The sequence below is a fragment of the Dipodomys merriami genome, unplaced genomic scaffold (genome assembly GCF_024711535.1).
Source record: "Dipodomys merriami isolate MVZ:Mamm:240054 unplaced genomic scaffold, mDipMer1.0.p SCAF_72, whole genome shotgun sequence".
NCBI classification, from domain to species: Eukaryota; Metazoa; Chordata; class Mammalia; order Rodentia; family Heteromyidae; genus Dipodomys; species Dipodomys merriami.
The window spans coordinates 3,445,203-3,460,146 of record NW_027206313.1 but is presented as its reverse complement, the minus strand read 5'-3'; the positions used below and the strand labels follow the sequence as shown (position 1 = coordinate 3,460,146).

Here is a 14,944-nt window from a genome sequence, read left to right as displayed (position 1 = left end):
TGCCGTGGCTGAGCCACTCCCGCAGTTTGGCCTCACGCGCCAAGTCTCCCCTCAGAAACCTGCGGTTGAGTAATAGCAGTTTGGGGCTTTGGCTTCCCGAAGAATAAACTGCTCAAGGGCGTGTGCAGAGCCTTTTCCAGAAGAGAGGTAATTATACTCTTTCCTTCCCGTTCCTCCTCTCATTCCATCTGTCCATTCAAGTTACATGCACCTGTGTCATCTTCGGCTGCCCCGTACATCTGAAGAAACTGAGCAGCGAATCTGCAGCACTGCAGACAGGGTGGGAAACAACAGCTCTGGGCATCTCTGACTCTTGTTCTGAAAGGGATTGGCTGCTGACTTCCCATTGGCGAGTTGACACGTGGGTTTTGATCTTCATTGTATAAGCAATCGATGTGTCAACCCATTGGCAAGCTCCCTCGTAATATCCCTTTGTGCCAAGGATGCTGTGTGATCACAGACAGTGTAAATCTAAGTTGACTTAAAGAGAGGCAGACTCACCACCCTAGACTCCAGTCCTGCAGTTTGATTAGCTGGGAAAAGCAGCCCCATCCCCTCAGTGTCCCGCAAAGGTTGGAGGTGGCAAACAACAGAAATTGACTGTGACTAGGTTAAACCACAATGGAGTAACGTTGGGAGAACGGAAGGAAAAACCGAAGAACAAGGTTTTGGAATGTACTGGCCTGGAACAGCTCGGGGACATCTGCTGGACTGGTCACTTTCTCTAGTTGTAGGAGGAAAAATATTTGTGAGCATGTGTTCTCCTCACGATTCACATTCCGGGAAGCGTTCATTCGTCAAACAAGGCTCCCGGGACGGCCGCGTGGGAAGTCTGGTGCTCAGGAGACCCTGCCTTGCTAATGGGTGGGAAGTTGTTTCCAGCAACATACACTTGTTCTTTTAGCTGGCACAGGTGCTTGAATTCGAAGCCTGGGCACTCTCCCTTAGTTTTACATTCAAGGCCACTCAGACATAAGACTCTCATGATGTCTACTCAGGGCTGACTTCAAACTTCAATTCTCAGATCTCAACATCTCTGCTTCTTGAGTAGCTAGGATTACATCATTATTGTCATGAGCCACCAGTTTAGGTTTTGGGGTGTGTGTGTATATGTGTGTCCTGGGGCTTGAACATAAGGCCTTGACACTGTCCCTGAACGTTTTAGTTCAAGGCTACTGCTGTACAACTTGAGCCACAACTCCACTTCCAGCATTTTTGCCAGTTAATTGGCAATGAGAGTTTCACGGGCTTTCCTGCCCTGGCTGGCTTTGAACCCTGATCCTCAGATCTCAGCCTCCTGAGTAAGCTAGGAGTGAGCCATGGGCTCCTGAAGGCTTACTTGTTCTCAATAGAAAGAGAAGAGAAATAAAGGCATCAAAGCAACATGTCCACAGCACCTCCAAATGTGAGGATTAGCTAGGGAAATACTAACAAAGGGGTGAATATTACAGTAGGCCTAAAACTACCCAATGATGCGAACAACAAAAGACCTTAAACTGTAACTCGGAGGAGTCCTTTGAATCCAGCTGCTCATCACAGTTTTTCTCTGAGGTTCTCCTGCCAGTGCTAGGTGAATAGCAACAACGCTTCATCCTTCCCCTCTTCCGCCCACCCCCTCTCTGCTGAACCCCAGGGCTGTTCTTTTTCAACTCCTTTGTTTAGACTGGAAGACGAATCAAACACCCTCACCTACTTTATACTGGATTTCAATCTTGAACAATGAAGACTGTTAGAAGCAGATGAGAAAAGGGGAAAGTCAGACACACTATTTGCTTGACTGTTCCAGTGAGCTCTTCCGGCCAGCTCCCTGGAGAACCCTGTGATAAAGGCAATCCCTTTCACCCGGGGCACAAACCAGGCCAGCGGTTCTTTCTTTTCTTCCCCCCTCCCTCCCTCCCTCGTTTCCCTCTTTCCTTTCCGTGTGGACACGCGTGTAACCCTGACACACTAGGAAGCCTGCCTCCCGGGAAGTCGCCCTCGGTCATCAGGCCGGCACTGCCGGGAAGCAGTACCTCCACGCACCCAGCCCCACGAGCGCGCCGGCCCTGCGCACCCATGGGGACCCGAGGCCTGGGCCCCGGGCCGTGGGCTCCTGTGGGGCCGGGCCTTAGTCCCCCTCCCCCCTTCCCCGCCCCCCCCCGTGCCCACTCTTGCTCCCCCTCCTCTCCCAGTCTCCCTCCCCTCCCAGTCTACCCTCCCCCGTCCCCCCTCCCTGTCCTCCCCCGTCCCCCCTCTTGCTCCCCCTCCCCTCCCAGACTCCCTCCCCCGCCCCCTCCCTGTCCCCCCTCTTGTTCCCCCTCCTCTCCCCTTCTCTCGCCCCCGTCCCCTCTCTCTGTCCCCACCCCCTCCCCCGCCCAGTCCCCCCGCCCCCCTCCCCGGCCCCCTCCCCGGTCCCGTCCCGCCCCGGGCCGGTGACCTCATGGCACTTTTCCCGTGCGTACTTTGGCGCGGCCGCGGCCTGGCCGCCTCGCCCCGTCTGACTCCTTTGAAATTCCTGCATGTTCGCCCCAGATTACGCCCCGCGCTCGGGATGCCGCCGTCCCGCCCTCCCGCGCCCTCCCGTGCAACGTGTCGGGGGTGGGGGGGGAGGATGCGGGGGGGGGGTGCGGGGAGGGCGGGGCCCGCCGAGGGGGGGCCGGGGAGGGCGCCGGGGGGGGCGCGGGGCGGGGAGGGCGCGGGGGAGGGCGGGGCCCGCCGGGAGCTGTCCGCCGCCGCGCACGTTTCCAGTCGCATTCTGCGCTCGGACGGCGCCGGCCCGGGACGGCTCGTGCCTCTCCGCCGCCCGCCCGCGGGTTTCCACTCGCTGCTCCGGCCTCCGGCGACCGATCGCTCCCGGGCCCCGGGCGCCGTCCGGGGCTGAGCCACCCGAGGGCCGCGCGCGCGCCGCGGGGACGGTGGGCAGCGGGCGGCCGTCCACCCCGCGGCCCGGCCCGGGGGCAGGGGACCGCGCCCGGCTCTGATCCCCCAGCCCCAGCCGCGTCCGCCCCGACGGAGGCCCGCGCGTCGGCCGCCGCGATGCGCTGGGCCTGGACGGTGCTCCTGCTGGGGCCGCTGCAGCTCTGCCCGCTGCTCCGCTGCGCGCCGCCCGCCGCGCCGGGCGCCTGGCGCCAGACGATCCGGTGGGAGAACAACGGGCAGGTGTTCAGCCTGCTGAGCCTCGGCTCGCAGTACCGGCCGCAGCGCCGCCGGGAGCCGGGCGCCGCCGCCGCGCCGCCGCCGCGCACGCCCGTCCTGCTGCTGCGCGACAACCGCACGGCCGCCGCGCCCGCCGCCGCCGCGCCCGCCGCCGCCCGCCCCGGGCTGCAGGCCGGCCGCGCGCCCTCCGGAGCCCGCGGCGCCGCGGAGCCGCGCCCGCCCGCCGGCAGCCCGCGGCCGCCCAGCCACGTGGACCGCATGGTGGGCGACGACCCGTACAACCCGTACAAGTACTCGGACGACAACCCCTACTACAACTACTACGACACCTACGAGCGCCCGCGGCCCGGCAGCCGCCACCGCCCGGGCTACGGCACCGGCTACTTCCAGTACGGTAAGCCGCGCGCGCGCCGGGCCTCCCCCGCGCGGGGCCGGGGCCGGGGCCGGGGCCGGGGCCGGCAGGGACGGCGCCCGAGCCCGCCGGTCCTTCCCGTCCTCAGGTCTCCCGGACCTGGTGCCCGACCCCTACTACATCCAGGCCTCGACGTACGTGCAGAAGATGGCCATGTACAACCTGCGCTGCGCCGCCGAGGAGAACTGCCTGGCCAGGTACGGGGCGGGGTGCCGGGGCGCGGGGGAGTGGGGGTCCCGGGCCGCCCCGCTCCTGGGGGGGAGACGGGGCCGGGACGCGGGCCGGGGCCCCAGGGCGCGCGCGTCTGGAGACAGCCCCCCCCCCAGACGGCAGCGCAGATCGGGGTCCGGCGCCGCCCTGCGCAGACCCGGAGCCCGAGTCTCCCCCCGACCCCCGCCCCGAATACGAAGCCGGAGCCGCCGCGCAGACGGGGCGGGCGGGCGGGGGGCGAGCGTGCGCCCTGGCCGCGGCCAGCCGCCTTGGTGTGTCTTCCTTCAGCCAGGACAAGACCCCCGGCTCGTTCGGAGTGGGTTCCCCCGAGCCGCGCCCCGGGGGCCCGCCGAGGGACAGAGACGTCTCCATGGGACCCCGCGGGGGGGGGTGGCAGTCAGCGAAGGGAGCCAGGCCCTGTCCCAGCCCGGAGGCCTCAGGGTCCCGCCAGGCAGGGCCGGGCTCCTTTGCCCGTCTGCTCAGCGCTGAGCCCCGTGCCGTCAGCCAGACTGGAGGGGGAACGAGAGAGAAACGAAGTCCATTCTCCATCCTGAGCCCTGGCACCGCTCACACCATTCGACATCAGCACAGCAGGGACTCGGAGCTGGAGATGGTGAACTGCGAAGCTCTCCACCCGCGTCTGCTCGTGCGCATTTCCCAGTTTATCAGTGTTTGGCTAAATTCGAAGTTCTTCACCCTTAGGGCGCATTGGTTCTGCTTGTCTCGGATATTCACAGGGTCCAACCAGGACTCACTCTAGAGACGGTTTACTGCTTGCGTGTAGGTTTTTGGTGTGGATCTCACCGTGTTTTTGCATTCGCGTTCCACAGGCTTCTGCGCTCATTGATTGGCATGTTCACTGAGTGCTGACTTCTCCAGGGCTCTTCTAGGACCCAGCCCCTCACGATGGCAATAGCCTGGGTGGCATGGGAAGGGGGCGGGGTGGGGACATTGCCATGGACGGGTTGTGTTCACAGGTGTGTCTTTAATTGATATTCTGGAGTTGGGTCTAAGTTGTGCACATACAGACTGACAGGCAAGACCAGACTGACTAAATTATGACAGATTGAGGTGAATCCCTTTGAATAATGAACATGTTAACAACAACAACAACAACAAAACACCAGGAAGCAGAAACAGGTCCTATCTGCTAGGAGTAGGAGATAAAGGGAGGAGGGAGCGGGCAGATGAGAGGGGAGAGGGAGGGTGGGTGAATATATTCATAGTATACAGTGCACATCTGTGGGAAGCGGGCCTGTGGGCCCGGAGGGGACCAGCGGCGCTGGGACAGACCGAGGAGAGGACCATGCAAGGTGCACAGGACTGACGGGTTGAGCCCAAACCTCTTTGTACAGCCATTTAAAGATGATTGAGTTTTAAAAATAAAAAAATATTTCTTTTCCCCCACCCCTAGCTCAGCCTACAGGGGAGACGTGAGAGATTATGATCACAGGGTGCTGCTAAGATTTCCCCAAAGAGTAAAAAACCAAGGGACATCTGACTTCCTACCCAGCCGCCCGAGATACTCCTGGGAATGGCACAGTTGTCACCAGTAAGTCCTGAGCGGCCCACAGGCCAATCTTTCATAAGCTCGCAGGATTCATTGTCTGACAATGAGGCTTATTTCTTACCCCAACAGAGGAATTCACCATTCACAGCATGTAGACTTTATTCAATTTGGCACAATCAAAGGAATCAGTTTTTAATATAATCTATCCACTATTGAATCACATTGTCTTTTTATATGTCATATTCCTTCTTTTATTTGTTTCCTTGCTTTGGTCCTGGAGCTTAAACTCAGGGCTTGGCTCTCTCTTGACTTTGTCACTCAAGGCTGCTACTCTACCACTGGAGCCACAGCTCCACTTCTGGCTTTTTTTCTAGTTAATTGTAGATAGGTGTCCCCCAAACTTTTTCTTCCTGATCTGGCTATGATCTTAACCTCCTAAGTAGTTAGAATTACAAGTGTGAGCCACCAACCCTGGCTCTATCTATATCTATCTATCTATCTATCTATCTATCTATCTATCTATCTATCCTCAGTGCACACAACTAAGCTGTGGAAGTATACACTCCATGGTGTAGATTAGATTAGAGACCTAGGTCACAAAGAGGAGACCTCATTGTCTTTTGAATTAGAAACTTAGTTCTTTCAAGCTATGGAGAGGACACAACAATTGACTTCAGTAAAATTTAATCTACTATGGATAGAATTTCACAAAATATCTACTATAGCCAAGATCATCTACAGTTTTCATTAAATAGCATTTAATAAAGACTGTGTGCCATTTTTCACAAAGAATAGTATCTGGTACACTTCATGACCTTGTACATTTCCATATTTTTAAAGGCCTATATCAAACCTAGAGTGCTTGCCTGATCTATTCTAAATGTGATGATTTTCAATTTGAAAATATTTAAAGTTTAAGTTACACAAGTAATGCTATTATTTGCCTTGTAACTTGTCCAGGTGTTTATTATCTGGAAATCCTGATGTATGGCCTTAAATGTTCCTAAATGTCTGTCTTTTCTCATTTTTCTCATTGGAGAAGAATAGCCTAGCACTTTCCATTGAATGAAAGGAGAAAAAGGGGTATGAGACACTCATGCAGATAAGAGAGATTCACTTTCTTTTCTTTCTTTCTTTGTGTGGTGTGTGTGTGTGTGTGTGTGTGTGTGTGTGTGTGTGTGTGTGTGTGTGTGTGTGTGTGTGTGTGTGTGTGTGTGTGTGTGTGTGTGTGTTGCCAGTAAGGGCTTGAACTCAGGGCCTTGTGCTCTTGCTTGGCTTTTCTGCTCAAGGCTGATGCTCTCTACCACTTGCCCCCTAACCTGTATTTCTGGCTTTCTGCTAGTTAATTGAAAATAATTATTTCTTGGCTTTGTATTCTGAGGCTGACTTCAAAGTTGTGATCCTCAGATCTCAGATTCCTGAGTAGCCAGGTATGAGCCACTGGCACCTGACTAAGAAATATCTTATTTCCAGATAAGATATATCATATGCTATTTAAATGCTAGTAATGTATACATCATTGCTACTTTCTTGTATTTGCATTAAAATATAAATGTGTGAGAACTCTTATTTTTTAAAAAATGCTCATTGACCCTTTCAAGAATAAGGTGCTGCTTTTGTTTGAATGAAGCATGAGAAGTGGCAGCTGGGGGAGACAGAGGAGAGAACTCTCAAGTTTTACTTGCACACAGACACAGCACCATTTATTCAGCTCAACAGGATGTCCAAGGGAAGAAAAATACTCATGCAGATCCTTTTTGCCTAGAAGCAAAGTTAAGAGCTCACAATTTTGATAACATTTCTTTCCCTAGGGGCAAAAAATCTAAGCTGAATCTCCCTTGAAGAAGATAAATTTAGCCAGGTGCTGGTGCCTCATGCCTATAATCCTAGCTCTCATCTCCTGCTCAGACCAGGAGTCAGCCTGTGTAGACAAAACCATGAGTCCCTTATCTACAATTAGTGAGTAAAAAGCTGGAAGTGGAGGTGTGGCTCCAGTTGTGCCACATCAGCCATGAGTGGAAAAGCCCGGTGTGAGCTCCCAGTCTTGGGTTCAATTTTAAGGTGATCGAGAATGGAATATCCTTGTGCTTTCTATATGTGCAACTCACCACAATCTCTTTATCCTATGGGATATTAGACACTATCACAGCATGGATGAATTCAGCCACTACGACCTGCTGGATGCCAACACACAGAGGAGAGTGGCTGAAGGCCACAAAGCCAGTTTCTGCCTTGAGGATACCTCCTGTGACTATGGTTACCATAGGCGATTTGCATGTACCGCACACACACAGGTAAATTAGTACTGTAATTCAGGAATGCATAGGCTTTGAGAGACTCTTCCCCTCCCTCCCTTCCTCCTTCCCTCCTTTTCTTTCTTCTGTCTTTCTTTCTTTTTAAATAAATCTCCTCATTTTGAGGCTAATATGTCAAGATGGAAACGAACTGGGAAATGACAACTCGATGATGCAAAATATTGAGTGTTTTCAGCTAGGCATGTAGTTCCTGATCACAGAAGGCTGTGTGGTCCCTGCTATATTCCACCGGGAAAAGCAGAAATCCACTCTGAAATTCGTGGGTACTTTACAACATCTGCATTCAGTCTGTATTCTTTAATTGGCTGTGTGGAACTGTTGACATCATACCTTGGTTTTCTCACCCGCAAAACCATTCCATTTTCTTCCTATCATACTTGAATCAGAATAGCAGTTGGAGTTAGCAATAGGAGGGGAAATGGTTTCTTAAAATCACTGTGAACCTTGTCTCTGATTAAGAAGAACAGGACACGTTTCTTTTTTTGTTACACACATATATTTAAGCCTACAGTGTAATTGATGTCAGATGTCGACTGGATGGGGTTTTTTAAAAAATAGTGCTGAGCCAAGCAGTTTGTGTGTCTCATAATTGGAAAATGTGTGTCAGTTCAAAGCCATATCTTTATTTCCATTTGAAACCCTAATTTGTAGAGGGATATTGTAATTTTACTCCCACCCAGATGTTGGCCAAGAGCAGTGAGTGCACACCGTCCAGGGCACGAGGCTCCACAGCTGGCGTCCCGGGAAGCCAACTCCAAGGCTGTGGTAGGAAGCTCTTGGTGACCTAAATGTTACTGGCCATTTTTTTTTCCTTGAGTTTAGACCATAATAGCAGTTGGGAGGAGGAAAGGTTAAATCTGACATGTGAGGGCCCGTACTTACTCTTCAAGTCAAAGGAGAGGCGATCCACCCATGGTACGTGGGCCTACATGGGGTTCCTATCTTTCATGATCCCTGAGGTCCACAGCCACAGGATGGCAGACCTCCAGTCTGCTCGCCACGCTTAAACAAACATCCGGAACATTTCTTTCTGGGCTGCAATATTTGATCTGGGTGGTATGTGATTTTAGCATTCCACTTGCTCTCTTCCTGGTGGGACTTGATTCTTTACCTACCCTAGTTTTCTTGTTAATTGTCCTCTGCATATGCCCTGCTTAACTATTATAAGCATTTTTTAAAAAGTTAGGTCAGTGTCAATAACCAGTAATGTTGACTTAGATTAGTTTTATTAGAACACTGCTTAAAAGCATTCAGTCATAAAAGTAGGCATGCCTCCTTTAAATTTATACTCATGTAACTCTTAGACTTTAAATTTATATAGTCCATTTGTAATGCTGAAATTATTGTTACATTACCTCATTCATTTCATGAAGTAAACAGGTTTTGTTAAAACCGAATAACTCACTGAGTCTGAGCTAAGGTTCTGTTTTTATATTTTGACTTTGAATCTGTGAAATGTCTGCTTGCTTTATAACACTATAGCATTAGTGACTCTACTTTTTATTGTCCGGTTCAAATAATCAAAACTTATATTTGAATCCTGCCAGTGGATTACTCCTAGTCCTTCCTTCCTTCCTTCCTTCCTTCCTTCCTTCCTTCCTTCCTTCCTTCCTTCCTTCCTCCCTCCCTCCTTCCCTCCCTCCCTCACTTCCTCCTTTCCTTCCTTCCTTCCTCCCTTCCTTCTTTCTCTCTTCTCTTTCTTCCCTGTCCTCCCTCTATTTCTCCCCTATCCCCCCTTTCTTTTTCCCTCCCCCTCTCTCCTCCTCTTCCATTTCCTTCTTATTTACTTATTTGGACAAGACCTCATTATGTTTCCTGGGCTGGTCGAGCTCAGGTGATCCTTCCACCTCGGCCTCCTGAGTAGCTGTGGTGATAGGCACAAACCTCTGGCTCATTTCTGTGCACTTAAAAACAGACTTGAAAGGAGCATATTTAAACCTGGCTTCAGTGGACATCTCATCCAATTAAGTATTTACAATCTCGCAAGTATAGTAGTAGCAGAAGTAATAGCAGCAACCAAAATTTACCAAGAACACATGGCCCACAAGAATCAGAATTTTGTGCTGGGATCAGACTGAACGTTCTTGATGATGTATTTGCTGCTCATCCCATAGCATGTATGGACCAAGGTCAGAAACAGGTAATCACGGTAGAATACGCTCTTGTGGCTGTGGTCCCGTGGTAGGTTTCAGTTTGGACCATCTGTGCAGTCACAGTCCATAGGACATGACAGCCCAATTCTGTCTTATTCTTTCCAAATCCAGTTACAGTCCAGCCAGCATTACCAAAGCGTATAGAGATGACTTGGCCTGTACTTGGGTGATAAAGTGGATACTATTGAGTGCTGAAATTAAATGACTGTGGAGTTAAGTTATTACAGCATGTTATTTTCTAAATTTATTCTAGACCACTATAAGAATAAAAATATAGCAATTACAACTTTTTATGAAGAGCAACTTAAAAATAAAGATACCCTAGCAGACTTCAATGAGGAAATTCTCAAGGCTGTAACTGTCTTGAGAGGATGGGCTTTATCTTTCTGGTACTTTTCTTTTCTCAGCCTGTAGCAGACATTCATTTACTATTGAAGTGACTGTCTTAGCCTGTGAATGGTGTGGCATTTGCTAGCCTGGGCATATTTCTGTCTCCTTCACTGAAGATGGTGTTTCAATGATTATGACATGAGATGCAGTTTGGTAGCTAAGAACATAGACTCTTTGCTGTGAAGCCTTTAAACTGAAAACCAGCTCAAGTAGTGGAAGGTACACCGAGAGGGGACCGCCACATGGTTCAGGCAGAAAAGAGTTTATGAGAGGGAAAGCAAGATGAAGGTGTGCGGAGAGAGAAGATGAGAAAAAGAGGAGGGGACTGTGGTGAGTGGCATTATATGGGCAAGGCGAGAGGCGGGACCTCATCGACGTGGAAGCCAAGGGAACCACTCACTGCGCAGGGGAGGCGTGGCTGGGTGGCTTAGGAAGTGACCTCAGCGGATGAAGACGTGACCTCAGACTCTAGCGACCTCAGCGGATGAGGACGTGACCTCCGAGTCTGGGATCCTTTGCTGACTGGGTCAGGTGATTACTGGTTTCAGGCCCGTGAAGAGGAAGCAGGGACTATCTCAAAAACAACCATCACAATAAAGGACTGCACGTGTGGCTAATGTGGAGAGTGGCTGCCTAGCAAAAGTAAGGGCCTGAATTTGATTTCTAGTACAGTCAAAAAAGAAAAGAAACCCAAAAGAGAGCTCACTAGCTGTACACTCGTGACAAGTTAGTAGTATTTCCTATCATCCATTAGCTGTGCAAGAGGGTTTCATTGTGACATACTTGAATGAGTTCCTTGACATTCGTGTGCCTCCATTTCCTTATGTATAAGCTGGAGACTCTGGTGGCACCTGCCTCATGTAGTGGTGAGAATTAAATTTCTCTATATAACAAGCTTAAAATAAACTATGGTACCTAATACTTAGTACTGAAATCCTCCTCTCTAAAACTAATGTAAGCTACTTAAAAAATAACAATATAGACTTAGGAAGCCTATAATTTCTAGTTGATATAGTCTTTGTTTTTCTACATGCTACTGTTATAATGCATAACTTAAGCCAGGTATTGATGGCTTACACCCACAATCCTAGCTACTTGGGAGGCTGAGATCGGAGGATAGAGTCCAAAGCCAGCCTGGGCCAGAAAGTCCATACTCTTATCTCCAGATAACCACCAGACAATTACTAAATGATCTTTATTCCTTTATTTATCTATTTTTTGGTTGGTTGTGGGGCTTGAACTCTGGGCCTCAACGCTGTCCCTCAGCTCAGCTCAAGGCTAGCACACTACCACTTGAGCCACAGCGCCACTTCCGGCTTTTTTCTTTTTGCTTATGTGGTGCTGAAGAATCGAACCCAGGGCCTCATGCATGCAAGGCAAGCGCTCTACCACTGAGCCACCTTCCCAGCCCATGATCTTTCTAGAATTTTGATGGGAGTCTGTTTAGTCATGTATCACTGGTTACTAATCACTTTTAAAAACTGAGGTGTGTGTAAGCTACACTTACTGTAATCCTGTATCTGTTTTACTTGGAGAAACTGTGAGGCTGAGTAATGTTTACTTAAGAGAGATGGACTAGAAGTATAGTTTTATGTCAAACTCTTGTAGGTACTTAAAATTTACTTAGCAAATAATAGCATATCATATAGCATAGTCAGAACTATCCCATGCGATCACTTATGTATGCTCTGTGTTATCTGTTTTAGGGATTGAGCCCTGGTTGCTATGATACCTATGCAGCAGATATAGATTGCCAGTGGATTGATATCACAGATGTGCAACCCGGAAACTACATCCTAAAGGTAACCTTTAAAATAGGTAGTTTATTTAAACGTAAATCAGGCCTGCTCCTGGGATTTTAAATGTTTAAAGCATTTTGGCCTTGGAAGTAACTTTGCATACGTTACTTTCAGATAGTTTCTAAGAAAATTAAATAAATGAAATATTTCTCATTAAAAAAAAATCTGTAGGGCCCGGTGCTGAAAGCTCAGGCCTGTAATGCTAGTGACTCAGGAGGCTGAGATCTGAGGATTGTAGTTGAAAGCCAGCCTAGCCCAGGTAAGTAGGAAAGTCCATGAGATTTTTATGTTCAGTTAGCCACTAAAAAGGTAGAGCCGTGGCTCAAGTGGTAGAGTGCTGGCTTTGAGTGAAAAAGCGGAGCAACAGCTGAGGCCCTGAGTCTAAGCCTCAGTACTGGAGTACACACAAGACAAAAAAAAGGGAAGGGAGGGAGGCAGGGCGGGGAGGAGGGAGGGAGGAGCGAGAAGGAGGGAGAGAGAGAAACAAGCAAGAAAGAAAGAAAAGAAGGAAGAAAGAGAAGAAAGGAGGAATTCGTTTGGGGAATTGTTCATTTTCCTTGTGTGATGTCTCCAGGATGGAGTCAGCTTGATTAACGTAAACTTCCTGCTTGGTCTAGTGAAATACTTTGTCAGCAGTTTCCTTGGGGTGGCGCTATGGAATACAAACAAATAAAAAGCAGTATTTAATGATGATGAAGTCCTTAACGCCTGGCTGTTGGTGTCTAGGTCAGTGTCAACCCCAGCTATTTGGTGCCTGAATCCGACTACAGTAACAACGTCGTCCGCTGCGACATTCGCTACACAGGACACCATGCCTACGCCTCAGGCTGCACCATTTCACCGTGAGTCATTTTCTTTCCAGAGTCTTACTTTGTTGCCAGGCATTTTACTCAACGTGAATCTTTTTTTTTTTTTCTTTTGCCAGTCCTGGGCTTGAACTCTGGGCCTGGACACTGTCCCTGGGCTCCTTTTGCTAGCACTACTAGCACTGGAGCCACAGTACCACTTCTGGCTTTTTTCTGTGATTAATTGGTGATAAGAGGCTTTGAACCACCACATCAGGTCTCAGCCTCCTGAATGACTAGGATTACAGGTGTGAGCCACTGGTGCCCGGCTTTTCTGTTCTCTATTCTTCATTCATCTACCCTTCTCTCCTGACTCCATCCTACCCCTTTTGATACAAAACTATTTTAAAATAGTTTTACAAGAGTTGCCGTTTAACAAAGCAGTTTATGCCGTTAAACAGTGTGAAGAATTTTGTAGGATACACATTGCGTTCCTGACTGCATTCTCCCGCTTCTTCTCTGCTGTGTCTACTCCCTATCTAAGGAAGGAATCTACAAGAACAGATAATCAACAGAGAAAAATCCCTATGTAGATAAGCTCTACCGTAACATTTGAGTTTATCTTTTATTTTTTCCAGTGCTTTGGAAGGAGGGTGAATTAAGGTTGTAATCGTCCTAAAGCTTAGTTTTCAAGATAAGATGTATCCAAAGGTCACAGGGTACTGAGAAAGGCCAACACTGGTGCGGAGGGCTGCTGTGTCTTGTTCCAGTGGCTAGCAGAGACCAGTTTGTGGGAGCTTTAGAAGTGGGGTTTCCCACATTCCCTGAAGAATCACTGAAGAAATTCCTAGAGTTCTTCACAGCACATTCGGGCAACCACTGAGTTAAAGTATTCAACTGAAGCTATCAGACCTTTCTCCCTGGGCTGATTTTACATACTCCATTTCCCCACAACAGGTACTAAGGGAATACCCTACTGAAGGAGGATATATGTGGAAACTTCTGCAGCAGATAAATATCAGTCAGGAGGTTCTGTGATGGAATTGTCCATCTGTTCTGCCCTACTCATTTAAGTATTGCCTATTCCCTGTTGCCTTGGTACCAGAAGCCTGTGATAGCTTCCTAATATAAGACCGTTGAATGACAGTGACACGTATCAGCTCTGTATGGATGTCAGAGGCACTGTGCTTCTCGGTCATCCAGATGGAGCTTTAAGAGTTATTAAAAAGAAGTCAGTAGAAAGATCTGAGGCAGGTGTCAGTGACACACCTGTAACCCAAGCTACTCAGGAGGCTAAGATCTGAGGATCAATCAAAGCCAACCTGGGCGAGAAAGATCCTGAAGACATCTCCATTTAACCAGCAAAAAGTTGGACATATGTGATAGAATGCCGGATTTTGAGTTCAAGTCCCAGTATTGGTGCATGGGTACACACACACACGCACACACACACACACACACACACACACACACACACACACACACACACACACACACACACACACACACACACACACACACACACACACACACACACACACACACACACACACACACACCCCTTCATACAGAAACTGGAATAGCAGTTTGCATGTGATAGAATGCCGGATTTTGAGTTCAAGTCCCAGTATTGGTGCATGGGTACACACACACACGCACACACACACACACACACACACACACACACACACACACACACACACCCCTTCATACAGAAACTGGAATAGCAGTTTGCAATTCATGAGCCTGTAATTGGTAGACTTTCCCAAGTCCACCTAAATCTGATGGTATAGATTTGGCCCTAAGTCTTGCATCCTGATGAGGAGAAAATGAAGGCTGGCCAGCCCATGCTCCATCCACAGTGCCACACACTGTGGCTTGGGCTTTGTTGACCTTGGAGGAGGCCCTGTTCCTCATTTGCATAGAGGAGCAGAGCCAGTGATATATAACCATGGTCAAAGCACTCAAGAGAGCTAAAGCCCTGAGATGGTAGTACTAAACAAATGCAGTCATTCTGAGCAGGCCTCTGTCCCATTCCCTGATGGCCAGATCCAGGCCTGTCCCACTTCACACAGAAACTACTGAGCAAAGGAAGTGAGAAATCCACACAGCAACGTAGTCGCAATGCTAGATGAAAAGTTCCATGAAGATAAATGAAAATGCAGTGAGACCAGAAGGTCTAGAAAAAGTTTGATGACTCTCAAGTATAACTGCTTCCCTCCCAGGAAGAATAGA

General features: G+C 49.5%; 1 protein-coding gene across 1 annotated transcript; it reads left to right on the top strand.

The window, feature by feature from the left end:
* The first annotated feature begins 2,756 nt into the window (after nt 1-2,756).
* On the top strand, nt 2,757-12,770 carry LOC138818235 (protein-lysine 6-oxidase). The gene is made up of 6 exons (XM_070009258.1): nt 2,757-3,529; nt 3,636-3,744; nt 5,172-5,309; nt 7,405-7,561; nt 11,832-11,927; nt 12,651-12,770. The coding sequence occupies exons 1-6, from the start codon at nt 3,016-3,018 to the stop codon at nt 12,768-12,770; spliced, it is 1,134 nt and encodes a 377-aa protein (XP_069865359.1). The 5' UTR covers nt 2,757-3,015.
* The last annotated feature ends 2,174 nt before the right edge of the window (nt 12,771-14,944 follow it).